The sequence below is a fragment of the Xiphophorus hellerii genome, chromosome 21 (genome assembly GCF_003331165.1).
Source record: "Xiphophorus hellerii strain 12219 chromosome 21, Xiphophorus_hellerii-4.1, whole genome shotgun sequence".
Lineage (NCBI taxonomy): Eukaryota > Metazoa > Chordata > Actinopteri > Cyprinodontiformes > Poeciliidae > Xiphophorus > Xiphophorus hellerii.
Window position 1 is genome coordinate 16,473,610 of NC_045692.1, and position 27,946 is coordinate 16,501,555.

Here is a 27,946-nt window from a genome sequence, read left to right on the forward strand (position 1 = left end):
GACTCCTCAAGGCCTGAAACATTCTTATTTTGTGCCTCATGGTTTTTTGTCAAATTAAGTGTCTTGATGATATTAACAATTTCATCTACATGGATGATACCCTGACGCAACAGTGAAAGTTGACGGCAAAATCCAGCCCAAAGGAGTTTCTCTTTACTGCTTCTCAAGCTCTCGTTGCCTGGATCATTTCAGGTGAAGGGCGTGGGTTTTATGGTGGTGTTCTTCGCAGTCACCTGGTTTTCTTCTCTGTCAGCTGTGGTTTGTGTTGGACCTTCCCTGTTCCCTGTCGTTTTGTGCGGAGCTCTTGCCTAGTTAATGTCACATTTACTGTGGTGTTCTGGATGTTTTCAAGCACAGACAAACCTCTTCTAGTTGTTTATGAGGTCAGTCACGTTGTCGGAAAAATATTAGGAGTTCGGGTTGAAATCCTGGAAACTTATTATTAAATTAAAAACTTTCATGTCCTGGGGGGGGGGGAATAAAATGCTCAACTCTTATCAGATATCTTAGTCTCTTGATAAAACCTGAAAGTCACCTGCAGATAATTAACTTGGGTCTTTATGTAGGTGTTTTGATGATAATGTTGGTCTGAAAATGGCTGATAGGGACACAAAGTAGGCACAAAGGGTTGAGTCTCATCTATGATTAATGATGTATATTTTTATTGATGTTTTATAGACCTGAGCAGTCATTTCTATCAAGAAAACAATGTTATGGATAAAATACACTTAGTTTTTGAGAATCTATAAAATAAATATATTTATTGGGAAAGACTTAATTCCCAATATAAGGAATTAAGTCTTATATCTGGAATTAAGTGACAAGCGGTTGTAATATAGGCTTGGATATCTCCCAGTCACACGTTGCATTTCAGGACTAACCAGATTACTTAAAAAAAAAAAAAAACATATAAAGAGTTGCTTAGAAATGGCTTAAATGGGAGGAATAACAACTTATGTAACTAACTTGACACATTCAGTGTTTCCAGATATTTGAGTTTGTAACAAAATCTTGATTATTTAACATTTGTGCTTCTAGAGTTTAGAAACACACTGATTGAAACAAAATAACAGTGAACTAACAAATCAGAATGTTACAAAGTAATTTTAATAATTCTTTGGCGTTTGCATTGTTTTCATTTAAAGGCAAAGTTGAAATACTGACTCAAATCTTATTTTAAGAGTTTTAATGTAACTCGTTACATAATGTCACCCCTGAAAGGGGAAACTCATGTGGCACACCAGCGTAACTCAGCTGAACAAAGTCTTGAGCAGATGTTGTTTTAATCTCTTGCTGCTCAACAAGCCTGGAAGTGTTTGATTCACATTTCGGTGCATAAAATGCACATGCACATTAAGCACATTAAGATCGGACCATGCTGTTGAGTTCCCTGTGTGAACTTTTGTCCCACGGTGCAGATCTCATGAACATGTGAAGTTGTTGCTTTTAAGTGACTTATAAAAGTAATATTGTTAACTCATTTTCAAAAAACGTCTAATTTCTTAATTTACTTAACTTTACTGCTTTATTTCATTTTAACTATCTAAGTTTGGGTTGATATTATATATATGAAAGTTTTTATTCTGCTACTGATAAAGAAAATCTATAAGTTCCTGTTTGAGCCTGCAACTATGAGTTACTGCTAAAAATTAACTAGAAGTTTCAGTTGGAATCCTTGTCAGCTCTCATTTTCTGCCATACATGCAGGGTCTCCAACAAAAAGTCTTACCTAAAAATTGTTTCCTCCAATGAGGTGAGGGGCAGTTCCATGACGGTAGATAAAGATGTGGCTGTTATCCACCTGGTAATGGAAATAAGTTCAAACTTGGGGTGTGATCTTTTTTTGCTGTGACTATATAATTATGTGATCTGTGGTGTTTGGGGCTCTTATACTGACTGTGTTCAGTGAGATGGGTCTTTGAATGCTTTTGCCTTCGAATAAAAATAAAATCGAAGATGAATCTTTCTCTAGTTATTGAAACAGTCTCTCATTCTTTGATAACAGAAATTTCCACAACAAAACACATAAAACCCATGTGTTTATGCAGTGTCAGATTTATCTGTAAGAAAATCTGGAGGACTCATGTTTTTCTTTTTTCCCCAAAATTGCCATTTTAAAATTTTTATTAATCTGAATTCCCCTTTTTTTTCCATTCTAACCATATTTATTTACCGAGAAAGTTTGTGATTATGGCGTGAATGAAAACAGTTGAACAAATCAATAGCTAGTGGTTCACATTTACAGTTGTTCAATATAACTAAGGGCTGGGCTTCAGCAGAATGTTAACATTAAATGCTTTTACCAATGTTTCAGATGTGAAACATTATGTACAAAACAAAGAATCTTTTTTTTCCACATTAAAAAAAAAACTCGCAAAAATTAAATCCTTGCGTACTTCCATAATGACAGGAACTTGTTCATTTTATTTCTTCCATCTGTCACAGCATTCAAGTACCTGATCGTTAGTGTTTCTGTGTTTAACTCTTATGTTCCTGCATCAACCCCTATGCCACCATTCCTGTTTTTTTTTTTTTAATGCTTTTTTCCTTTTCATTTTTTCCTGAAAAAATGAAAGCTGAGTCAGCACACTAAGTAACAAAAGCGTTAGCAGGCATAACTCTTCACAATGAAAAATACTTGGTTGGTTTAGGAATTTCCAGATTAGATCAATCTAGTATTCATGGATTCTAATCCAGTTTTCCTAGCCTTGCTCACAAGTATAGGCCTTGATTAGAAAACTAAGTGGACATTGTTGGGACTCTGAAGAAACAAAAAAAAATTCTGAAAGAAAATGTCATTGTTGATGGATCTGCTTTGTATCTGACTGAAAGGAATCAGTCTGCATAAAATGCTTCTTTCTATATTATTAGGCTTACTCTCGTCATGATCAAATCTGTTTAGTTAATTCTTGCAAAGTATAACTAAACAAATTAACATGAGTAATCTAATTTCCTTGGTCTGTAATGCCTAGTATTTATTAAATGAAATATAAAAAATATGTATTTATAGTTGAAAACTTCTGCAATCTGAATAATTTGAAGGACTTTGGCTGGAGTTCATCTGAGTGTAATGCTACCCAAGGCTTATATCACCAAGTGTGCAAACATATGCAATGTGCAGAACAATAAGCTAGCTTGGAGTCACTGTTTTCCATTATACTTCAGCATATGGTGGTTTAATGGATCTGTAATGGCTACATTCTCTGGGGAAAAGATACATTTAAAGGAACAAGTCTGTCTTACAGGAAAAAAATCACTTTCTGGGTCATGTCTCTAAATTTAGATGGTCTATATTAGGACGTGAAAGTGATCAGTGTTGACTAATTAATGTTTTATCAGTAGATGGTAAGTTTATCTGACAAAAGGCAAGAGCTCAGTCAGAATGTGCACCCCACTGCAGCAGTCAGAACGCAGAGGTCAGTGCCTGGACTGTTTTCCAAGCTGGAGTCGGTGTTTGGCACCAACACGTGCCAAACGGCCCCCAGCTCCCCACAAATAACCCAAACACAATCTAACGGCAAAGGCCACAGGTTATATATAGCAAACAAACAGAACACCGTGCGCTCATGTCCGACTCTCTGGGTTGTTTATCTTTTGAAGATTTCTCAGAGGACATCTTTCATAATCAAAAGCGAGTTTTGGGGTTTGCCTATTAAGTGTGTGGTTCTCACATCTGTGGAAAACACACTTAGGTTTTTTTTTCTAGGTTAAGGTTTTACTGAACTTGAAAGTACTTTGTCATGTAAACTGTAGCAGCTGCATAAAGTTAAATCTGTTCTAGTTTTGTAGTTGGAAGCTTAAATGTAGATTTGTAAAGGGAAGCAGATTTATATGCTGGTTCACGCTGAGTAAAAACTCTCAATCTAATAGTCTCTTGATTTGTATCAGACTTGTTTTGGCTTGTTTTTTCAGGAGTTTCATAACTCCTTGATTTATGGCTGTACAGCGAACTTCAAAAATTAAAGGGAAACATTTTTCATAGTCTCTTACAGCCTCAGGCTTGAAGGATGTTTTCAGTGGTGTCATTTTGCTTGGCTTGCATTAGTAGCTAAGCTGTCATCTTTCCAGCATCGTTGGTTCAGAACAGAGCAACAGCATTGGGTTTTTCCATCCTTTAAAATATGTTTCTTCTCTCTGATCTGGAGTGTAGGAATCCTGCAGGTCACACTTGACTGGATTCCTACACTCCAGATTCCTACACTCTTTGCTTTTTGTTGAGCTTGATTTAATCTCTTGGTTCCTAACAAAGCATATTTCTTCCCACAGAGGCCAGTCAGAAGAGCCTGAAGTAAATCAGAATAAAACAGACAGAGCCATGGTGGAGTACTACCAGATATTGGGAGTCCAAAGGAATGCATCGCAAGAGGACATCAAAAAAGCGTAAGTGCTTGAGTGTTTGCTGCTTTGTATTATTTATTTTTTGCTTTCTGCTGATGTTACAATTTGTCAGCCTATTATGGTATGTAATAAGGAAATAATGCAGCCTGTACTTGGATAAGCTGGCACAAAGGAACGATGAGGAGTTTTGAGTCATTTAGTGACCAGTACAGTTCAAACTAACTGTTTTTCCTCCCTGGTTTTATGTGAACAGATGCTCCGATAAGGAAAAAACGTCTGTAGAGTTGAGGAATCATAACAATGTTAAGGAAAGAAATAAAACCTAGTCATCTGCTAGAAATAAGGATGGAAATTTATCTTTACTGTGAAAAATTTGACAAAGTGTAGGTCTTTTTTTTGTTGTTGTTTGTTTGTGGGGTTGTAACAGCAGTCACAACCAGACAGTTGCCTAAAAAAAAGACCTAAAAGAAGTTGTAAATGCTTTTTTTAATAATCACTATTAATCTTATCACAGCGATTATCTCACCATAGCTGGAAATGACAAAACAAGAGTATTTTTTTCTAAAGCAGAAAATTAATTGGTGAAAGTAAAACTTTTGGCTGTGGAATATGTCGTCTGGTGAAAATTGATCAGTCACTGATGTGATCAGCCAGCACTAATTTGCAGAAAGCTTTACCACTTAAAACTGGTATAGTTATCTCTGGAGTCGATACATTTTATACTGCTCTATGACACAAAATCTCTGATTTGCCACTGATATTTTATTAACATTCTGGAAGAACTGTTTATTCACTAAACTTGAGATGCACAGAGAAATTATTGCAATTTGACTTTTTCTTGATAATTGCACATGCTTTATCTGTGTTTTATTGGGTACTGCTTCTGACCACTCTCTTTGGTGTGGAAGCTGTTATTGAGGGAAGAAAGCCCCGTTAGTAGTAATTGAATGTTTCTGTGCAAAGTTAGAGAAAACAAAAGCTGCTCCTGTCTACTATGGAGCAATGTCTGCTGTATATTGAGAGAGAGAAAACGAGACTTGCCTTGGGTACTGGTTTATTTAGTGTCTTTACCATATCGAACATCAGTTTTTATAGTTTATATACCTCACAAATTCAGGTCCAGTCTATACCACAGACTATTTTGGACTCGTCTTGGTGTTTATTGAAGAAGAGCTGATTGAGTCAGAGCCCACAGCTTGCATGATATTTTGAAAACATAAAATTGTGACATTGTTTAAGAATAAGGAATCCACATCAGAATGACTCCACCACTCTTGTTGAGGTTCAGGATTTGGTCACTCAGATGAAATGATGTGTTTGGGGGTCAGTTAAAAAAAACAAAAAAAACGAACTTATTGGAATGCCAGGAAAATTAAGTCTTCATTTTGAAACGGCATTTCTAACAAAATTTTGATTAAACTTTTTTTTTTTTTTTAATCAACAACTGTTTCATCCTTGCTACTTGATGTATTTAAGAGCAATTGACCTCAGTGGAATGTAGATTGCACTGATAAAGTTTCACATGCTGCTTTTTTCCCCATGGTGAACTGACTAATTTGTATGTTGCACAATTATCAAGCAGTCTGCTTTGTATGACCTGGTCTGGCCTCTGACCACTCATACAGGCTTTTGACAGCAAGATAATAAGACAGATTACAACACAGATGTGAGCAACAAAACCTGTTCACCAAAGGGAGTGAATCCCCTGAATAGTATGAACCCCACCCACCACCACCAACAGACCCCCGTTCGTTTTTTTTAAGTCCCTTGTCTTATCGGCGGCTTCTGTGTTTCTGCTTAGAAACAAACGGCTGATGCAGCGTAAGCCGCTCTGCAAGTCCCACTCTGCTGGTCAATGCAGAGTGGGCAGTCTGTCTTTGTTAAATAAGCTCGGGAGGGGGGGAAGGGAGCTGCCTCTGTCCATTTGGGTTTGGCGTCGTCATGGTCACTGCCTCGAAACAAGCCCCCGACGTGAACATGCATTTCTCCACAGAGGGATGTATTTTACACATGTGACAAACGAAATCATATGGTTCTTAACGGGTTGTGTAATTATTTAAGTACAGTCTGAAATGAGCAGCAGTAAGTAAGACGGAAGGACTGTGTGAACTCTGTATAGATCATAATTTAAAAGGTTTTGTGCTTTGTGTGATCTTAGCAGTGTTGCGGAGGAATTTTGGCCTCCTTATGTTTCCAACATTCCTGTAGCTCATTGAGGTCAGAACACATAGAAGTTTATTTTAGTGGTTGAAGCTTGTTTTTTCTTTTTGAACCGTCCTGGAACGGAGTTGCATTCAATACCAGATGTACCACCATAAAGTAAAGCATTGACTAGGATGAAAGCCAAAACTTCACATCAAGACAACCTTGTACACTTTAATCTAGACGTCGTGTGTCTGCGCTGTAATGTATTCTTTGGAGAAGAAGGTTTTCCCTGACAATCCCTACAAGACTGAACAAGTTATACATATTTAGTCTTCATCCAACTGTACTGTCATGGACTTTTAGCTCCCTGGTAGAGGCATGTACAGGTTAAGCTGCATTTGTTTTTTTGGGGGGAGGTTTCTGAGTATGTGTATGTGTACTTAATTGGAGCATTGTTCTGTCTGACCTCTGAGTGAACCTGCTTGTACATCCACTTCTGGAAACACTGGCAAATATCCTAGATGTTTTCTTACTCGTGAATAGCCTTTTTCATTAAAGAGTAAGAGATTCCAACTTGTCTCAAAACTAAATTTGGGATTGTTTGGAAAGGCAGATTTGTATAAAAAAATGTGTTAAAATGAAATGAGGGATAAAAGAGTAAAAAACTACTTGTCAAACAAGCAATCGTTTTTAGATAAATGTTGATATAAACTAATCTGGCAATAATCTTACACATAATATAACTGTAATAATCTGTTATTTTAACAGCAGTAGGAATTCTTGTTTAAAATTTACTAGTTCTACCATCTTATCCAATTTTCTTTAAAATTTGTCAATGCTGTGATTTTTGATATAGATGTTATCATACTATACTTTTACAAAGTTGTCTAAAAACTAATTACCTCATAAAAATGTGTGTTATTTGATTTGAAGTAAAATCTTATGACTTTTGTTTTTTCTGTAATGTCTGACCTCATTTGTTTTTTGAGGACAATGTGTAAGAGAACAAAGAGTTTTGGTTTCAAGTTTTATGATACAAGTATCGGTTTTAAACTCTATTAAATTACGCTATGTATCAAAGTGAAGGTAGCATGTGTATCTTTTATTTTAAATTATTATTAAATGATGCAAAAAAGTGTGTAAAGTAAATGCTGGTGACTGATGTGTTTGTAGACCAAGAAAGGTGGGAATTCTTGGTTGTGATGCATTCAGTGGATAAACTGAGTGATGTAAAAGTAGCCAATTCTCATCTCTGGCTGATTGATTTTGTACATCTCATATGCAGCTGATTGTCCCACCTCTGTATTACTGGTGGGGGTTTTTTGGCATATTTGTGTATTATATGCTATGTTGGTTGTTTTAACCATGTGTTTTTTTTCCCCCTCACAGTTATAGAAAATTGGCATTGAAATGGCATCCTGATAAGAACCCAGACAACAAGGAAGAGGCAGAGAGACGGTTCAAAGAGCTGTCAGAGGCTTATGAAGTCCTGTCAGATGGTAAGATGGGTCTATTTTAACTTCAAATGTTCTGTTTTTATCCCTGATATGTTGACTCTACCCTCTGTGTTTTTTCTACTTTTTATTATTCAAGTTAAGAGGTTTTGTTTGGGAGACAACTGTTTGTAAAATATTGAGTTGGTGTGTTTTTTTCAAATCTGTTTTAAAGTTGCTTAGTAACGAACTACCAGTCTTTTTTTAACAAGTTTTTATTGAAAGCCTCTCTTCAGTTTTGTAGGGAATACAGTTAAGTCTTTAGTTATTTGACTTTCAAAAAAAAATGTTTGTTCTTCAAAATGAAAAGGGAGTGAAGAGCTCAAGGACTAAATGAACACCCTGCAGGGTAAAAAAGGGAAACAAAAGACTCATAAATCCCTTTCAAGGCAACATTCTACCTGTTGCAACTCTACAATTGTTATGAGGCTGCTAACTTTTCAAAAGCATAGTAGCACCTCTCTTGAAAAATGTAACCAGCAGTCAAATTGTTCCTTTAATTACGGGTTGCACTTTCAAGAGGTATACTGGTTGGTTGTGAAGAACAGTGGGAATTAAGGTTATCAATGTCACAGTGGTGAAAGAAGATGCCTGCAGCAGCAGTTCCTGTGATTTTTTTTTTCTTTTTTTTTTTTTTTCATTGCACCGTGTCGGACTTCTGGAATGCATCTGTTTTGTTTTTTTTGTTTGTTTGTGTTTCTCAAGAAAGTCTATTGTGATTTTTACTTTTAGTTTGACACAGGCAGTCTGACAGCTCTGTTTGGTTTATACAGGTAACCTGTTAAGCCGTTTCATAAATAAAATGTCTGGATGTCTCACTCGTATCTGGAAGTGGCAAAATAACACTGATAGACTCTTTGGCTTTTATATAAACCTCAAATTTACACATTTTGATTGTTAAAAAACAAATAGCTTTCACTATTAGTTAAATATAAAAGCCTTTTATAATATTTTTTTGCTAAGCATGAGAACTTGTTGGATGTTGTGGAATTTGATGATTTGTGAATGTTGTGTATAATAAATCCTGCTGTTCCCAAACAATCCAAATGTTTTCTAATGGCACCTAAATTACAAAACAGGAAAAACTGTTCTTGGAAGTGTTTTACCGAACAGGATTAACTGGAACTGCAAGCAAGCAACATTTTGAGCTTATCAACAAGTCATGTAAAAATAGGTAAACGTGTGCCTGTTAATCTAGTTCTTTGGGTTTCCTGGAGACGTTGTACTTATATTTGCCGACTATGATAGAAAAATGTGTAAAAGCCACCCAGCCATCAGTTAGTGTGTGTATAAAGGTTTTTTCTTTTCTCTCTTATTAAACAATAACACTTGAATATTGGGTGAAATTGTGTGTTTCCAGAATAAGACAAATATAAAATCATAATTTAAGTGAAATAAAACTGGTTTCGTTGCAGATTTTCTACTTCTGTTCTATGCTGTTGGGCAAACGCAGCTCTTCCTTCTCTTCTTCCTTCAGTTTGGTTTCATAAAATGACTTTTTGAGGCTAAATAGTCTAAGACTGAGGTTTTCTTTCTTTTTTTTTTTTTTTACTTCAGTCTAACGCAGTTGATCAGTTTGACTTGCAACTTTTTCCAGTAGTACAGTTTTTTTTTCAGAAAGAAAACAAAATTGTTTCCAGAAGCCACATGAGAATATTCCGTCTATATATTGGTCAGGTGTGACTGGTGTGTTAGAGCCAAATGTAAATCCAGGAAGGGGGTTCTGTATTTCAACCTACAGCAAAAGCATAGAATTTAATTAGAATATTAGTATTTCTTTGTGTATGATTTCAGACTAGATGTCTTGGTTAACATGGTGTCTTATCTTTTTACCTTGACACTGCCTTTGTTTGTTTGTTTACACTGCCTCGACCCACAGTGCAATGCAAACCCGGCTTTGAGAAGGCATTTGACTCGGTCTCTGATTGACGTCGGCTCCCATTGACGCCACAAACGAACCACTGTGGAGTTTGTTTGAATCATTTAACCACTTCTTCCAAAGGGCATCAACACCCGGGTGCTATCGTGGGGTTCACATTTACACAAACAAATGGGAAATGAACAAATTGAACATCCCTAACCATTGTTTATTTAATTTAAATAGTATTTGATACAAGCTAAAAATATTTGAGCAAACAGATGAAACAGTTCCTAGATTCTCATTGAACCTGAGGGTATGTTCTTTATGGAAGATGATTTTAAGTAGGAAAATGTAAAATATAATCATGATTTAACCTCAAAAGGAGAGATCGTTTTGTCTTTTTTTTTTTTGCACTGCTATAAAAGCCATTCATATTTTTCTTGTTGTGTAGTTTGACATGACATTAACCTTTTTAACTAAGAAAAAGCAGGTATTCAAAATTGGGGGAAAAAAAGTTGATACGAAATTAAATCTTGCAGGTCATATATTTAAATTTTCAGTTTATCTTTTCTCACATAAATTTTCTTTCTCTCCCAGAAAACAAAAGGAGTCATTATGACCGATATGGAAAAGATGGCCTCAATGGAGGAGGTAAGACGACGTTCAAACAGGCTGAGGATCTTTCAGTGTCCTAGACTTGACTGATGAGATTTAACTCGTCATGACGAAATAAGATGATTATTAGGAGACGTATCAATTTCATCTTAGTTCCTTGTTGACGTACTGACACGTTATATTTGCAGTGATGTGTGTAGATTGTCATGTAGTTAAATAATTTATATATTTTTTTTCTATAATGTTTTACAGGAAACCATTACGATAACTTCAGCCATAGTGGCTTCACATTCCGTAACCCAGAGGACGTTTTCAGGGAATTCTTTGGCGGGAGAGATCCGTTTGCAGATTTGTTTGGTAAGGTCACCCTACTCTGCTCTGCACACACACATCGTGAAACGCTAACATGTTTCGGAAGTTGGAAAAGAAGCTGTCTACTTGCATCTAAGAGCTATGATTACCTTGTAAAATGTGTTTGGTAAAAAAAATCAACCCTCCAAAAAGTTCTTTCTTTGTATGAAGAGCAATATGTTCTATTACCTAATTAGTTTGCCCTCTCAGCCATGCTTTTCCTGTGGTGTTTAGTGCAGCTTTAAACGTAGAAGAAAAGTCCCGGTGTTAATCCCTCTGCTGTCCACTCAACACTCTTCCCAAAAAGATGTCCTCTGCCAATGAAGTCTCATGTAGAGTCACTGCTGACTTTACTTTCATTACATAACCTCCTCCATTTAGCAATTGTTTTGACCTTTCCTGTAACATAATCTTTAACTTGTATTAAAAAGTAATTGACCTTTTCTCATTGGAGATGGCGAAGGCTCTTTACGACAGGAACTGTAAGTTTGCTTGTTGATTCCTCTCTGTTCAAATGTTGCCTTTGCATGGGAGTGCATTTCCATCGTGTTGACAGCTGTATCAGATCTTATGTAACCTCAAAGGGACTGTAAATAATGGTTCTGGTTGGTTTCTGTCTTATTTGTTAAAATATGTCTCCTGATAATAGTAAGAAGGCAAAGTATCAGAAGTTTCATCGTTTTTATAGCACATGTAGCGCTTGTTCGGGGGCGTCTGGGTTGAGCAGAAGACTGATTGAAAAGCATGTTGTACTTCACCTCGTGTAACTCTAAATAAGGAGTTCAGACGCAGGCAGAGGATGGATTGGACCATCTACATCACTCAACTGGAATGCATTCAAAAATAGCGTCCGTGTTAAAACAAAAGCAGATGTAATAACGGCAAGCGTGTTTTCGCCTCCTGTCTGAACGGACATGGAATATACTGATTCAAGATTTTTCCTCTTTTTTGTGATGTTACAGTTGTGTTGATATAGAAAGGGTGGCACAGCGGAGCTCAGCTGTTTCTGTTTACTTGTAAACAGTGATCATAAAACAAGATGGCCGAGTGGAAGAGTGAGATTTAGTTTCTGTTTTGACTTTAAATAGCCTTTATCACATTTGTCTGACTGGTAAACAGAGTGATACATTACCTTGCAAAAGTATTCATACCTCTTGAACTTCTTTAACAAACTTCACAAAAATATGTGTACTATGTACTGTAATCCAATTACTTTTTTTTTTTAATGGAGTACAAGCAATTGCCTTAAAGTCTTCTAACTAGTTTGTACAATCCACCTATGGGTGTTTTCTCAGCTTAGGCGATACTTAATTCTGGCCTTTGTTGAAAGAAAGCAATAAGAACATCTGTTTGCAGGATACAGAGTTGAGATGCTCTGGTCAGATTAAACCAAATGATGAATTACTACCCTTAAAATGGAAGTCCACGAGGCACAGGATGTAACACGGAATATAGAAAATAAATCTAGCAACCAACAACAAGCACAAAAGTGTCTTTTATTGCTCAAGTTAAGGATTTCACACAGCTAAACAAAAAGGGAAGCGATAAACTTCAAGGTCTCGAAGGCCAAACTAAACAAAAACGCTCCCTTTTGTGTGAAAGTAAAAGCTTTCTTATCTGTAAAAAACATACGTACAATGCCTAAACTCCCGGTTTGACCTAAAACCAGGGGAAAAAAAGAACTTAAAGAAAACGGCAAAGAACCCATGTTAATATCTCATCTAAAAGTGATATTTTAAAACATTTATCCAAACAATATCTAATCGCAGTATTATGCTAAGTACACAGAATTTACTTCAATAGCCAATCAAATCACTGATGTCAAAGGGGAGAGGGTGTGGCGTTGGATTATTGAAGCGCTTATCCAGTTGCGCCAGTTTTTAGTGATGGTGAAAATTCATGCAAAATCAACAAATCTTTCTTTTTTCACACCATTGCGTAGTTGTGACTTTATTGCAAACATAGTTGTGACTTTATTGCAAAGTGGGGGGTAGGGGGATTATTTTGCACACCTTGCAATAAGATACTCTTGGAACGGGCTTAATGAAGAACAATTAAAAAAATTTCTTGTTAAAATATCAGCACAAAATCAGAGATTTTGATTGCAAGAAAAGGTGCTGTTAATGCATAGTGACAGAGCATTTTACATTAAAGTCAAAACGTTCTGTGCTGCAACAACTGCTGCATAAATGCCTGACCACACCATCCTCATGAGATAATGTGGTAGGGGAAGTGTCATGCTGTGGGAATGCTTTTGAGTGTCAAGTGAGTTTGTCTTAATGAAACTCCATAGAGTAAAGCTTAAAGCTTCTCAGCTCAATGTACCAATGGCAGAGAAAACAACTTACCATTCCAGGAAATCTGTTTATCCTCCGTCATCAGTGGCTATGCTAACTAGCTTGAGCATTTATGGCAGGCTCTGCTGTGGAAAACTAGCTGTAGCGTAGCAGTGATTGGTTGTTTCTGACCAAGCGGTGTATTTATGCGGATGGCAATAGGATCGCAGTAAGAAGGCAGAGGAGCTCAATTTTTATCCTTTTATTCAGATTATCTCTTATTCTGTCACAATATAGTGACAGTTTCAACAAATAGTGCATTGATATTTTTTTTAATAAGTTACATACTGCAACTTTAAGTCTTTAAAAAAGTGGATGTATTGTTCCATGCCAATTTTTACAATACATGAAGTTCAGTTGGCATGTTTAGAATGAGCTCAGTCAGAGAATGTGTCTGATTTGTTTCTAAGTCCCATCCAGCTCTCCGCTCCTGATGGTCCAGCAGTCTATCTTACCGAGCAGCAGCTGGTCCTGTAGATCTGTCACTCACCCACATCAGAGGGACTAGCAGCTTGCAGGGAGGGAGTGCAGTGGCTGCAGTGTTCCCCTGAGACACAGACTTGCACTGCGATCCGGCCAAGATGTCTGCCAGGAACAGCAGACACTGTTATTCTGAAATGAACATGGGATGAATCAGGCTGGAGGAGAGAGAGATCAGCTGACTCTTCTCTGGGCTCCTTGCTGGTTTCAGAGCAGAAATTTGACAGCAGCTCTGTTGGACTTTGCTGCATTTCAACTTACACAAATTTTTGTTTGAGTAATGCTACAGCATTTTTTTAAGACCATTATTCAGTGTGTAATTTACAGTACGAGTCCACATCTGCGTTGATGCCCTTAATCTTTATTTTTTTTTATTTTATTTTTTTTAAGTACAGCCTCACTCTTCACTCAGATTTCCAAAAGCTGAATCACAGTTCAAGTGTTAAACAACATTCCTTACAGCTTACATTCCTCTTTATTTTCCACTGATGCTTAACTTCTCTGCTAAAGCTCACTCGTGTGCGCTCAGAGGTCCACTTCTTGGTAAACAGAAACACGGGAGACTTTTATTTTAAGCTTTTCTCTCAGAGGGAACAAGCAAATCATTCTTTCTTTTTTAAATGCACCCTTGGTATGTTCAAGGTTGAAGGAGGAGTCTTCTTTCAGTGCCAGTGATTCCAGCCTTATCCTGCCAGGGTGACCTAGATCGGCAGCACACAATTAGCGGAAGCTCCTCGGGGGCTTTCGGATGAAAATGAGTTTGCGGCACTTGAACAGTTTTTAACGGATAACGTTTTTCCAGAAAGGACTAATAAACGCTCTGTCACCAATGAGAGCCTTTAGCTAATCAGTTTCTTGAGCTTTTTTTTTTTTTTTTTTCAAGCTGGGACCATTTTCCTCAAATAAAATACTCAAAATATTTCAACATTGATACTCGATTTGGAAAAATGCTAAATTTGGTAATATTTTGCCAAGTATTGATTAAATACTAGCCCTCCATCAATCTATTCATCCACTACTCTTATCTATTAATCTATAAATTCATTCATCTCTCCATTCGTATATTTGTCCAACAATCGCTGCGTTCATACTGTCATCAATTTATCGGCCACCCATCTATCCCTGAATATTATTCCAGCCATCTTGTCATCTATCATTTTTTTAAAAATATATAAATCCATCCATTCATCATCCAGCCATCTATCAATCCATAAAACCACATCTACCCCATTAATCAAAGTTTCCCTCCATTTGTTCATTATCTAACCAGCTGTTTATCAATCAGTTCCTCAATTTATCCATCCACCACTCAACCTGTTCATCCATCTTTCCGTCCGTTTGATCACTGGAAAAATACTTATAAAATATGTTATAAAATTATAAGAATCTACAGAAATTTAAACAACTATAAAAGGTCATACTGAAAGTGAGACCTTCAGTAGTTGAAGAACCAAAAAGGAAATCTGATGGTGAAACATTGCAAGAATTTTGAAATAAATATATCACCGTGGCAAACTCTGTTTGCTTTTGCAGCTGATGATCCCTTTGATGATTTCTTCGGAGGCCGCAGTCGTCAAAGAGGTGCGCACAGGAGCCGGATGGGTGGGTCGCTCTTTGGTTTCGGCGGCTTTCCAGCATTTGGGCCTGGCTACTCAGGGTTTGACTCAGGTCTGCACATACTTTACATTTTTCATATTTTATTGAAATAATGGCATTAAAAAGAATTACATTGTCTGTTAACTGAAATTAATAAAAACTAATTTGTTACTGATTATTAGGTTTTAGCTCCTTTGGCGATATGGGTGGTGGAGGATTTACTTCCTTTTCTTCCTCTTCATTCGGAGGCAACGGAGGAGGGATGGGCAACTTCAGATCTGTGTCGACCTCTACCAAGATTGTCAATGGCAGGAAAATCACCACAAAGCGGTATGAGTGTTGAACTCGTGGTACAATGCCGTGGAATACATTCATATATTGAGCTTTTCTAAATCTTGTAACGATACAAAAAGATACTTTTATATTTTTAAGATTCAAAACAGATGAACAGTAAGGACACGTTTTCCTGTGAAATGACATTCTTAGTTTGATGCCAGAAATTTAAAATTTAGGTATAAAAAAATATTAAATGAACCATGAAATATATAATTAGAAATAAACTGTACAGAAATGTAAACTATGCAGAATATAAACTTGCATATATGGTACATTTGCTGATATGAAGATAATCCCATCAGACAAGATTAGATGTACCGTATTTTCCGCACTATAAGGCGCACCTAAAAACCTTCAATTTTCTCAAAAGCCGAGAGTGCACCTTATAATCCAGTGCGCCTTATATATGGACCAATATTGAGCCGCAACAGGTCTCGCAACTACGGTAAGCAGCCGCCGACTTCATTTTCCCCCATAGAAGAAGAAGCGTGCGATGCACGCTGGGTTTTGTGTAAAGACTCCAAAATGGCTCCTATTAAGAGACACGCTTACGACGCAGAGTTTAAGCTCAAGGCGATCAGTCACGCAGTAGAACACGGGAATAGAGCAGCAGCGAGAGAATTTAACATGAACGAATCAATGGTGCGGAAGTGGATATATATTGTGATTGCACTAACGTTTGATTTACCGTAACAGTATCAGACTGTTTTTTACGTGTTTATTGAATCGAGGAAAAGTTCCCCTCCACTATATGTTATACCTTGCTGTTGTTAAAAGATAAACTGTGTCACAAAAATACCACGTCACTGACTTTACCTCGGGGAAAATAATAAAACAGCTGTTTATTCATTTTGGGAATGAACGCAGTTTTCAGAACGCTGGTTTGTGATCTATTAATAAAGTTTGACTGACCTATCTGACTATTTTGTTGACATTCCCTTTAGCGCAGTTCCATCTAATTGATGCATAACGTAACCCCAGCCTCTACTGTAGCGTCTATTCTATGCGCCTTGTAATGCGGTGCGCCTTATATGTGAAAAAAGTTTTAAAATAGGCCATTCATTGAAGGTGCGCCTTATAATGTGGTGCGCCTTATAGTGCGGAAAATACCGTATGTTCAAATTTGATGGGATATAATGTGCAAAGAAGAAATGTAAGCATTTAGTTTGAGTCTTATTTCATTGACCCAAATGAAGTGATCCATCATTTCAAAAGGAAAGTATTTTTCATTAACAAATGAAGGTTCCTTTACTCTGATACCCCTAAATAAAATCCAGTACCACAACTTGCCTGCAGAAATAACCTAATTAGTAAATGCAGTCAGTCTGTCTTTAATTTAATCTCACTACAAATACAGCTGTTCCATGTAGTAGTATAGTAAATAAAGTCGGTCACTAAATGTATAAAAATGCAAAAAGCAGTGGTATCTGCTGTGAAAGGTGGTGCTACAAAGTCTTGACTCAGGGAGGTTAAATATAAATGCACACCACACTTTCAGATTTTGTCATGCTATATGAAACTCATACAAAATCTAAATCTGAAAGGGATCATTAAGTGTGACTATTTTTAGAAGATGTTTTATTTTCAATAATTGTTGCTCCCAGGTTCCTGAAGAAGCTGCTGTCTTTCTGTGTGTGTGTGTGTGTGTGAACAGGATTGTGGAGAACGGCCAGGAGCGGGTGGAAGTGGTGGAAGATGGTCAGTTAAAATCCCTTACAGTTAATGGTAAGGAGCAGCTACTAAGACTGGATAACAAGTAAATATCTCGCCACAAAATTTGACCAACATGCAATTGTCTCATCTGGAAAAAAAAAAAAAAAGTCTCTTCTCTCTCTGTTCCTCCTGCATCTCATTCCCAAAGAAGAATTTTCTCATGTTAGCTTAGTTGCCAGGGAGAAGAGGGACATGTTTTCAGTATTTGTATATTGTATTTATTCCATTATTTAGGGGGACCAGCTTGCTGGGATTTGTTGTTTTTATTTTCTGAATTTATTGAATTGTACTTTTCTGCCATAAACGCTAAGTTGGCTGTGTGCTGTATATTTTCTTTTTCCTTCATTCAGGGTGTATATCGTCTTAGGTGTTGTGGCAGAAAAAAGATGCTGTATGTTTAACTTGCGCATGTCATTTTTGCTCCCTTTTATTTGATTAGTTTAACAAGTGAATGAGAAGCTTAACCACCTCACATTAATGTCTTTAACATAAACTCCACCTTGCTAACCTGTTGGCTATTGTTCATGCGAGTGTAATAAGATTTGTGTTCATTAATAAATTAATTATAACAACATGCATATTTTGCTCATTTTCTCTGGAAGCGCGTTTGGTTTCTTTCTGCATGATAGAAGAAGGCTACCTTTATGATTTCACATTAACTGCTTTGCCAGCTCAGACTGTGAATTTAAACAGCAACACCAGCTAAAGGGGACTCACTGAGGACTTTTTTTTTTCCTTCATGCAGCTCAGATTCAATAAATAAAGCTTGGTTTGTGAAACGTCATGGAAACCCCACTGCCCTCATCTGGTGTCTGTGTGTTTCTTGTGGCTTGAGTGGCTTTGAATCATCTCTCCTCATGGATGTGTGAGTTTACCTGCTTATACGCCCGATCGCAACCGCACTAAAAAGGAACTACACCGGCTGCTTCCTGTTGTACACTCACTTACCACCCATCACACAGCTCACCGTGTGTATTATATAACTTACTAATGCCTTAGTGACTCACATTAGGGTTTGGTGCCTGTCTGTCCTCACTCAAGTAACCCTTGTCATTGTTAGATGCGTCTTCACTGGAATTTCATCTATCTTCAATCTTGGAGCTTTTTTTTTTTCTGTTCTCTGATGGGTATATTTCCATTGAACAAGTCAGCTGATTTTTAAAATGTCCCCTTATTCACACACGTCCACAAGGTTATAAAAGTTCTGTTGGCTACAGCATTTACTCACCAATAGAACCCATTAAATGCAGAAACATTTAAGTTTTTGTGGTAATTGCTGCTGAAGATAAAAGCTGAAGCCTTTGAATGTTTGTTCAATATCCCAGGATCTCATTAAAAGAGGAGGAAATTAAATTTCCCTAAATATCGACCAGAATCTCAAGTTTTATTAAAGGTTTAAGCATTTTTGAGGTCTGTATGTCGATGAGTGTGGGAAGATTTTCAAATGTTTTCTCATATCTCTTTGTCAGTTTCTTTATTCCTCTCTTTATCCATCAATGTCCATCTGTCACTGCATTATTCATCCAACTGCCCATGCATCTATTTATTCTTTTGTCTACTGTTCATTGCTTTGTCCAGTTACCCATCTATTCCTCCATCCATTCTTCCATTATTCATTTATCTGGCTACCGATCCATCCTTTTTTGTCTATTATCCATTTCTTTATTCAGCCTTTAACTTGTTTCCATTATCTCACCCATTCATCCTTCCAACTATTGTTCATCCATCTACCAATTTTTTATCCATTATTCATCCAACATTTCACCTATCCATTCCTTTATTCTCACATTACCCGTCTTGTAATTTTGTCAATTATCCATCAAACCAACCATCCCTCCTTTTTGTCCAGTACATGTCCATCCATCCCCTTGTGTCTTGTCTCTGTCCTTTCTGTTTTTTCTAGGTTCCAGACAAGAATGAGCTGGAACTCGGATTACAACACAGCAAATCATAATTCAGTTTATCTACTTTATTTTTACATTTTCCTCTACATGATTGCAAAAGAAAAATCATATCCAAATAGGACTGCTACATACATTTAATTTAAATTAATGGTACAATCTGTCCCATAATGCTTTAGTATAAAATCCTTTCAAAATGATGCACCTGGCCATGAAAATTCATTTGTTTCTAGACTAGACTAAACCCCCAACGTTGCTGATTTGCTGCTTAATCTCTTTAATGTCTTATGAAGTGTAAAATGAAGATGTACACGAGATAAGACACTTTTGCTCATGGGATTTCCTGTCTTGAACCATAAAGCTGGAGTCATGGAGATTGCATTTGTTTTACAGCGTGCTCAGAGGAACACACAGAAAAACATGAGTGTTCCTAAAAGAATGTGCTCAAGGCTAGTTTATTTGAACAGGGCCCACTTCAGTTTTTGAGACATGTCAAGCAAAGGAAGCAATAAAATCGGGGTGAGGCCTGCAATGAGTCAAACTGAAGCTGTAGAGCTTCCACTTGGATTTCTAACTTTTTACATATCTGATTCCAAATGTGTCTGGCAGAGCTGGTGTTTAGATTAACACAGAATCTATTTCAGTTCGACCTCTTTAGATTTCTCTTATGAGTAGCAATAGGTTAAATGCTAGACTAAAAGATTTCATTTATAACCCTTCAGGTTGGCTGTGTCGCCTCTTTTCCGTCAGTATAATTTTATTTAAATGTGACGTGTAAGCTGAATGTTGTTTTTTTTTAACCCTGTATTTTAGAGCCCCAGAATCAATCATTTAAGAGATTGAAGAACTCTTCAGGGTGTAGGTGTCGGATTTGTTGAGCAATAGCGCCATCTTCCGGTCATACTGGAGTTTCTGTTAACCTTTCTGTTAACAGTTTGAACAGTATTACCATTTTTGGTACGTTTAGCATGTTAATAGGATTAGAAATAAATAGAAAATGTCGAGATACTGAAGGATATGTATTTTCACTGCACTATTAACATTATTTTGAACTTCAAAATAAGTTCAAAACAACAGAATAGCATCGCTTCAAAACTTGAAGCGATGCTATTCTGACTTCAGTACAATTTGTGGTTACTTTAGCCACCTCTAGTTATTTCACTGAATAAAATACGAACCTCTAGCAAACAAAAATGCACAACATAGAAGCCTAAACAGTTTGTTAAAGTGAGACTTCTTTTGTTCAAGTTTTGTTGTTGAAGTGAAAAGGACATGCTGTAAGCATATGTTACTAGAAGCATTTTTTTGCGCAGTTCTATACATCGTCATCGTAACGCATATTCTGAGATGTTCCTGCGATAAATGAGAAAGCAAAGAAATCCTACTGAAGTGCAAAAGTTCTCAAATCTTTCTAGTTTAGATCTCGGACCAGTAAAATATTACTTGACCTCAAGTTAAACTTATTGATGAAAGAAGATCCTGCAGATGAGAAAACTAGCAACAAATGCTGTGAGTTTTACAACAGACAAAATGTCTGGTCAATGAGGCTATTTTCTCTAGACTCAGAGGCAGAAAATGTAATTTAGAAATCTGATGTTTGATAGAGATTATTGTTCTTGGTAAACAGAACACAAACATCCGCAAATATTCATGAAAGAGGACATAATAGTTGATAATATATTTATTACAACAAATATTACTGATATTGGAAAAAAAAATAAACAATACAACTTAAATGTACAATCATAATACATTTATTTGCTTAACGGAAAACATTAGGTGGTTTAAAAGTGTATCTCTTGTGACCACTAGATGTCATCATTTGTATGCAAACAGAAAATAATCCCAAATAGGCAAAACTACCATTTAGAGAAAGAATCACAAAACCACGAGCTCAGTTGAACTCAATTTACTACCGAAAGCAAGTCTGAAGAAACAAGATATTTTTAAAAAGTGCCTTAAAAATGTAAACCAATGTCAGTTAATTAGGTACCAAAATTGCTATTCTTCTCTTCAGCAAAAGAAAAAGTTTTTTTTTTCCTCCTCTGCATGGAAAAACAATAACCAAGAAAACTCTTGCTGCTTTTGCTATTCCCTCGTCATCCATCTGCTCCAGTATGACACACACGTCTGATTTGTTACACCGCCCCCATCCTCGCCTCACCTCGCCTCACCTTATACCCCCACAGCCTTTCCTCCCACAAACACACAGAAACACAGTCTGCTTGACAGCTTAGCACGACACCAGAGCCTCTAGCCACTGGCTATTTTATGAACGATGGGAAAAGATAAGCCGCCTGCTTCTCCTCGGCCGTGTCTGGACAAGGATTTTATCTGTCAGTGCTCAGCAGTGGGGTCCCCATCAGCACGACACCAGACATCCTGAACCCAGCGATGGTGGACTGTTGAATATAATCTGGCTGAAGTTGTCATCTAGAGTTAGCCCTCCTTTGGAGCTGTGATTTATTTCAGACTCTCTAAGTCCATGATTCAACCTCCAGTCTGTTGCGTGTAACGCTGTAAATGTCTCTCTCATATAGATTTAGTGTTAAGGTGTAACTTGGTGTTTGTGTTCATGCCTGCATTACAACTGGCCACATTATTTAACCTGGAGACAAATGACAGGTGCTCTCAGCACAATAGCTGCAACTGAAACATCTTACTGCTGAAGGGTGTTCACTTTTCAAATTAAGTCTTTGATCCAGAAAATAATAGACCACTTATTTGAACATTAACTAAAACCTCATTATCACTATAGCTCTTTGATATTGTCTTTGTTTTATTTAATTAAATGCTGCTGGATTATGCGACTTGATAGCAGAAAAAGCCCTATTACAGAGGTAGCAGGATGCCTAATAGATGCAAATATTGATCCTCTGGAGTAGCGGAGGCTGGAATGAAGCAGGCGGCCTTGAAGTCACAAATGTTTTGGCTTAATCCAGCTATCTAGCATCACCTGATGGGATCGTGAAACAAATATGGGTTAGAAGTGAGAGAAAAAGCCACCAATTTTCCTGCTCTCTGGTGGTCCACTGAGAGCTGCTGTCTCCTTGTAGGGTCGACTCTTGGTTGTCCAGTTTAATAAGCTGGTTTGTAAACTCTGAAAACAAAAGGCACTCTAGTTTGAGGCTAAAATAGCATAAATAACCTTAAAGTGTGAGCTTTTTCAGTGAGAAGATAAACACGTTTTCTGTGGATTGTTTCAGAATAAGTAAGAAAAAAATAAAGTCCTTTTGTGAGGAATAAATCACAAATCACAAGGTCATGATGAATGACCTTGGGTGAAATGTGTTGGTTAAAACCTGGGTATCATGACATTCTTTTGCTGGAAGTGAAAAAGGTTTTACCTGAAGCACTCAAAAACCATTTGAAAGACATTTTATACATTCACAAGCCAGCTTACTTTGTATGTTTCCTCAAGTTGCTTGTTCACAAATGGCTTGGTAGAAAGCCGATGATTTTAGACATCTTGGTGAGGTGAAGACAACATGTTGAAAATCAAATTAAAAAAGAAGACTTTGGTGACTGAATGTGGCATTGCTGCCAGTTCCAGCCATCCTGTGCTTTTTTTTTTTTCAGGAACTGATGATCCACTTTTTATGTTCAACCACAGGTCAGACAGACAGTGGTCAAATAATCACTGTGTGGACAAATCAACTTAACATCAATTACATAAATTAATGCTAACAAACATGAATTAAACATAGCTTGTATCAACATTTCAGGCTGGTGCTGGAAGTATAATGGTGTGCTAGATATTTTCTTGGCATACTTTGGACCTTTTACTACCAGATGAGCATTATTTACACACTATAATCTGAGTATTGTTCCTGCCAATGTCCATCCAGCCACAACAACTATTACTTTCGACAGAACAATGCACTGCCACAATATCTTGATCATCTCAAGCTGGTTTATTGAACATAAAGATTAATTCTTCTCAAAGAGACCTCCATGCTTGATTGCAGTTGTTGCTGCCCAACCAGTTAGGTTTACTGGGCAATCACTTTTTCACACAAAGCCATGTGGGTTAGGATTTGGTTTTTTCTCTCTCTCTTTATGGTAAAAACCATTTAAAAAACTGCATTTTCTGTTTACTTGTGTTGTTTGATGTTTTGATATACGAAAGTGTAACAAACATGTAGAAAAGAGGGCAAACACTTTTCACACCACTCCATTTACACAGTGGAGGTTTAATCATGCTCTGGGCTCTGCCGTGTTTTATATACAAAAAAAAGTCCCACTGCTTATGTGTTCATGTTAGTTATATTTCTTTTACAAGTTGGTGCAGACCCTCCTTTAATGGGAGCGGTTCCAGGAAGGCGAGCATCTGGCTTTCTTTCTTCTCCTCAGCGCTGCCTTAATTACACAACACAATGGCGATCCGATCTGCCTGTAATCTTCTAGTATAATAACCCCTCCACTCCCACCCCCAACCACAGCCACCTCACACCATTCCCTGCCTGCCACTAATTCAATATAAATGTAAATTACCTAGAGAGAAGAATAACCAAATCTCATTTTATTTACATGACTAATCACAATCAAAGTCAGGCAGATGAAAAATGAATGAAATATATGCCTGGAGTTTGATTGAAGGAGGGGGGGTCTGTTTACCTTAAGGGTACCTGGTTTATATCATCTCTGTTTTTTTCTTCTTGCTTACATCAATATACCTTTTCGGACTCACGCCTAACTTGCAGTAATATAAGTTTGTATCTCTATTCCTGTGTCTGATTGTATTCAAACAGCCAAGGGCATCAGAAGGCAATATGTTTTTCTCTTTTGCAACAAACACATCTCATGTCAAAAGGGACAGGGGGAAAAAAAAAAACGACTTTATGTTGAACACCTCGGGCAATCCAACCAGACAGCGATAAGCTTAGGTGTGATTCATTCCCTCTCTGCTCACACCCACAGATATCGCCCCCCAAGACCCATTTGAGGAGGAGTTTCGCAGCCGCAGACAAAACATGCTCCCCGGTTTGGGCCTCCACCAGCGCTACCTGAGGAACTCCCCCCAGAACCCCACTGAGGAAGAGGAGGAGCACGGCCCGCAGAGCCTGGGACTAACGAGAGGTCCGCCCTGCTGCCACTGCAGGCCTGATTAATTACCAACACACAGAGCTCTGCCTTAAAGACTCCTAATGAGCACGGCTAATTGTCTGCTTTTGTGCCTGATGGCCTCACAAAGCACAGTGACGACGTCTGATTGGCAGATGTAAACACCGAGGACAGAGATGTTCATTAGCCAGCTCTGTTTTACGTCGCCGTAACGACCAGAGGTCAGAGTCGGCCCCCTGTTTTCCTTCACGGGGTCAGGAAGTCAGGCACAAAAGCTGAGCAATTGCACACAGCCGCCGAGCGTTTTACACACGGCGGCTTCGTTAGCTGAGGAGGGAACCTTTAATTTCAACGTGCATAGTTCCTGCTGAGATACAAAGAGCCTGATTTTCAGTCGCTCTCTCTGTCTTAGGGAGATTTTAACTAGCATTCCTGTCTGAAACCCAGAGAAAATGAGGGCAAAATCAACAGCGAGGTCTGACAAGTCCAAAAAAAAAAAAGCAAAATTACAAATTTAACAAGCCAAATGTGGTGTAGTTTACTAACAGTTCATTAATCATTCACAAAACCATGTCAACATGCTGCAAAAATATTATGGATGACCTATGGTTGCTTTGATGAGTCTTATGTGTTCTGCAAGATGTGGATCTTCTGGAAAAAGAGCTCCATCTGGATCACCGATGCAGTTCAGTTTTTTGGGTAATGAGAATAATTCCAATTAATAACTAAATGTTCTCAATTTTAGCACTAAAGAAAGACCCTCATAATGCAATAAAATGCTTCCTTCAGTTACGACATCTGCATTCCTGTTTCCACAATTAATCATTTTTTATTAATTGCCAGCAAAATGCTTGCAAACATATTCATCCTACTTTAACAAATGTCAGTGTGCAAGATTAAAAAAAATTTAAATATATGATAAATGGTTTAAAAAATCTGAAAAATATGGCATACCTTTGTATTCAGCTACTTTTCCTCCAATATGCCGAAATAAAATGTAGAGTAACAAACTGCATGCAAAAGTAACATGATTAACCTCAATATAAATACATTTGTTGTATGTGGATCTCATAGAGAACACTGATGAACAAACAGCATCATGAAGACCAAGAGCCACAACAAACAGGTCATGGATAAATTTGCTGAGAAAAAGACATATATGTGAAACAATGTTCCAAATCTAACAATTTATGGCTGTCAATCTCAGCTGATTGGGAAAAGAAAGGCTGTTGCAAATCCAGAAAAACAGCAGAGAAGAACATCTGTTAAAACTTGAAAATGGATCCTCACAGATTTTCTCATTTTTAGTCTATTTTGAAAAAAAGAATGGGCAAAAGTTAGATTTTCTGAAAAGCAGGTAGAGACATTCACTAAAGGGGTCGCTGCTGTAAATGCAGGAAAAGGTTTTCTACAAAATACTCAAGGGGGCTGAATATAAATTAACCACATCTTTCAATCTTTTACTTGTAAGAAAAAGAAACATCTTGAAGACTCAGTATAATTTTTCTTCACTTCACAATTATTGTCTGTTTTGTGTTACTCTAGCACATAAAATCCCAATAAAATCAGTTAAAGTTTGTGGATGTAGCAATGATTTGGAAACTTTTGGTAGGTGTAAATAATTTTGTTGTACGCTATTTGTAATGGGGTAGTTTAAGAGTTGTTGACACCAAAAGAATCCATGGGTTAAACAATGCCCTCATTTACTGATACTATTTTCTTCTTTGCTGTTTTGTAGGACATGTGGACACCAAGAGGAAGAAGCTGTGGCTGAAGGAGGCAGAATCCAAAAAGAAGCGAGCTCCTCGGCATTTCCCTCGTTTCAGTGGATTTGGTACCTATTTTTGAACAGTTCTCAGTTATATTTGGCAGATGCGCCTTCAGCTGTATGTGGCATTAATTTGCTTTGGCTAAAATTCAGAGGTGCTACTCTGCTTCTGCATCATAGTTCCCTTTTTTCTATTAACTGCAGCAAAGAGAATTATGTCTCTCCTGCTTGTATTAACCAAAACCATTCTCTCTGAGTTCTCCGCTAAATATTTAGATTTGTACAGTATTCGTTGTACTTTACTAGTTGGCAGTGGTGGTTCTTGCATGAACGGAGCCTTAGCTGAGACCCAGCCAATTAAAATGTAGGAAATCATCTATATTCTGAGGTAGAATAAATTGCAATGGACTTCCACATGAAGCATGTAAAAGTCTCCCATTCTCCAGCAGGAAGCAGTAGACACCAGCTCTGAATTGAATGTACATGAATAAAAGCAATAGAAAACTTGTTCAAGGTGCCACTGTGAGGTTTTCAGGTTTTTAATTAATTTTATGTTTTTTACCTGATGCTTGTGTGCTCCCCTTTCCAACTCAACCCTAGGCAACTGGCCAAATGGCCCACATCAAAAGCTTTATATAAAAAAAACATTCATGGGTTTGGCCTTGAAGATTTGCAGCTAACACACAAAGAAAATCTAAATAAATTTTTTCTGATTGAGCTTTATCGGTTGCTTTGTGCGTATTTGAAAAGATACAGGTGGAAGGAGAATCACAGGAGCAGCTCTGTTTGAAATTAGCAGAAAGTTTCTGACACTGCACAGCATGTGAGTCAGTGAAGGTCAAACCATTTAGTGGATCCATCTTTAATAGGAGACAAAGAGGAAGAGGGAAAACTGAAAAATATGAGATATGAGTGGTAAAAAGGCTTAAAGCTTTGGAGAGTATTAGGAAATGATTAACTTGTTCAGCTCAGTTGAATCACATTTTTCCACAGCATGAAAGGACACGATTACCGCTCTTAAATACTATCCAAAGAGAACCCACGCATGCACAGGGAGAACATGCAAACTCCATGCAGAAAAACCCAGGCTGGGAATTGAACCCAGGACCTTCTTGCTGCAAGGCAACAGCTCTACCCACTGCGCCACTGTGTAGCCCTCTTAAATACTTAAATACTACTTTAGAGAATTAATTGTTTGTGAACTCATTGTATTTGTAATAGTTTTCTCAAGAAATGTTTTCCTCATTTGATGACTCCTGACAAATCCAAGAGAAATGTTCATTTTTTATGGACTCTCATGATTAAATGCTTAAAGAAAGAAAACATAACCTGAGTTTTTTTTTATTATTATTATGTTGACAATATGTTTTGGATAATTGTAGTAACTGAAAGACTTTAAATGACTCATTGTTATTGTTTCTGGCAAATGTTGACATATTTTTTATTTACGGTGTCCTAGTGCATCATGACAAGCTTTCCTTTGGAAGTTAAACAGGCCCACAGCATCACTGGTCCTCTACCACACTCAACAGTGGAGATGAGGTGCTTTTCTACAAATTGATGCTTGATTTTACTCCACACTAATGGTCACTCGTCAAATGCATCAAGAAACACTGTTTTGTGTTGAAAAACAACTGCCGATGAACTTACTGAAGAGGAAGAGCTGATCCTCAGGGCTGAGCCAAATCGGTCAACATTTTCATCACTCACATGTCATAATGATACTTTGGTAAAACAAATCCATTGTACCAATAAATCTTAAATAAAAAAATAATTTATGCAAACATTGCACATGCCATTTAACAGTATAGAACATTAAAATTCTGTGTATAGGGCACTTTCAAGGTTTTGATTACAGTTCCTTCCAAAAGAAATTGAAAAGAGTGCCATTGGGAAATCTGCGAATTTCACAAATTTGTTGTTAATCAAAGATTGGCAAGAAGACAGAA

The 27,946-nt window shown here is 37.3% G+C and overlaps 1 protein-coding gene across 2 annotated transcripts in view; it reads left to right on the forward strand.

Annotated features, from left to right (window-relative positions):
- Positions 1-27,325, forward strand: part of dnajb6b (DnaJ heat shock protein family (Hsp40) member B6b) — a 28,930-nt gene extending 1,605 nt beyond the window's left edge. Inside the window, exons 2-10 of one of the 2 annotated variants that reach the window (XM_032551754.1) lie at positions 4,267-4,380; positions 7,873-7,982; positions 10,435-10,488; positions 10,705-10,809; positions 15,153-15,287; positions 15,398-15,545; positions 17,206-17,276; positions 24,086-24,244; positions 25,968-27,325. In XM_032551754.1, the coding sequence (XP_032407645.1) occupies positions 4,316-4,380; positions 7,873-7,982; positions 10,435-10,488; positions 10,705-10,809; positions 15,153-15,287; positions 15,398-15,545; positions 17,206-17,276; positions 24,086-24,244; positions 25,968-26,077 (957 nt within the window). In that variant the 5' untranslated portion in view covers positions 4,267-4,315 and the 3' untranslated portion in view covers positions 26,078-27,325. Of the gene's footprint in view, positions 1-4,266; positions 4,381-7,872; positions 7,983-10,434; positions 10,489-10,704; positions 10,810-15,152; positions 15,288-15,397; positions 15,546-17,205; positions 17,843-24,085; positions 24,245-25,967 lie in introns of those variants that run through there. The other variant, XM_032551755.1, reaches the window with a different exon arrangement.
- Positions 27,326-27,946: the final 621 nt, after the last annotated feature.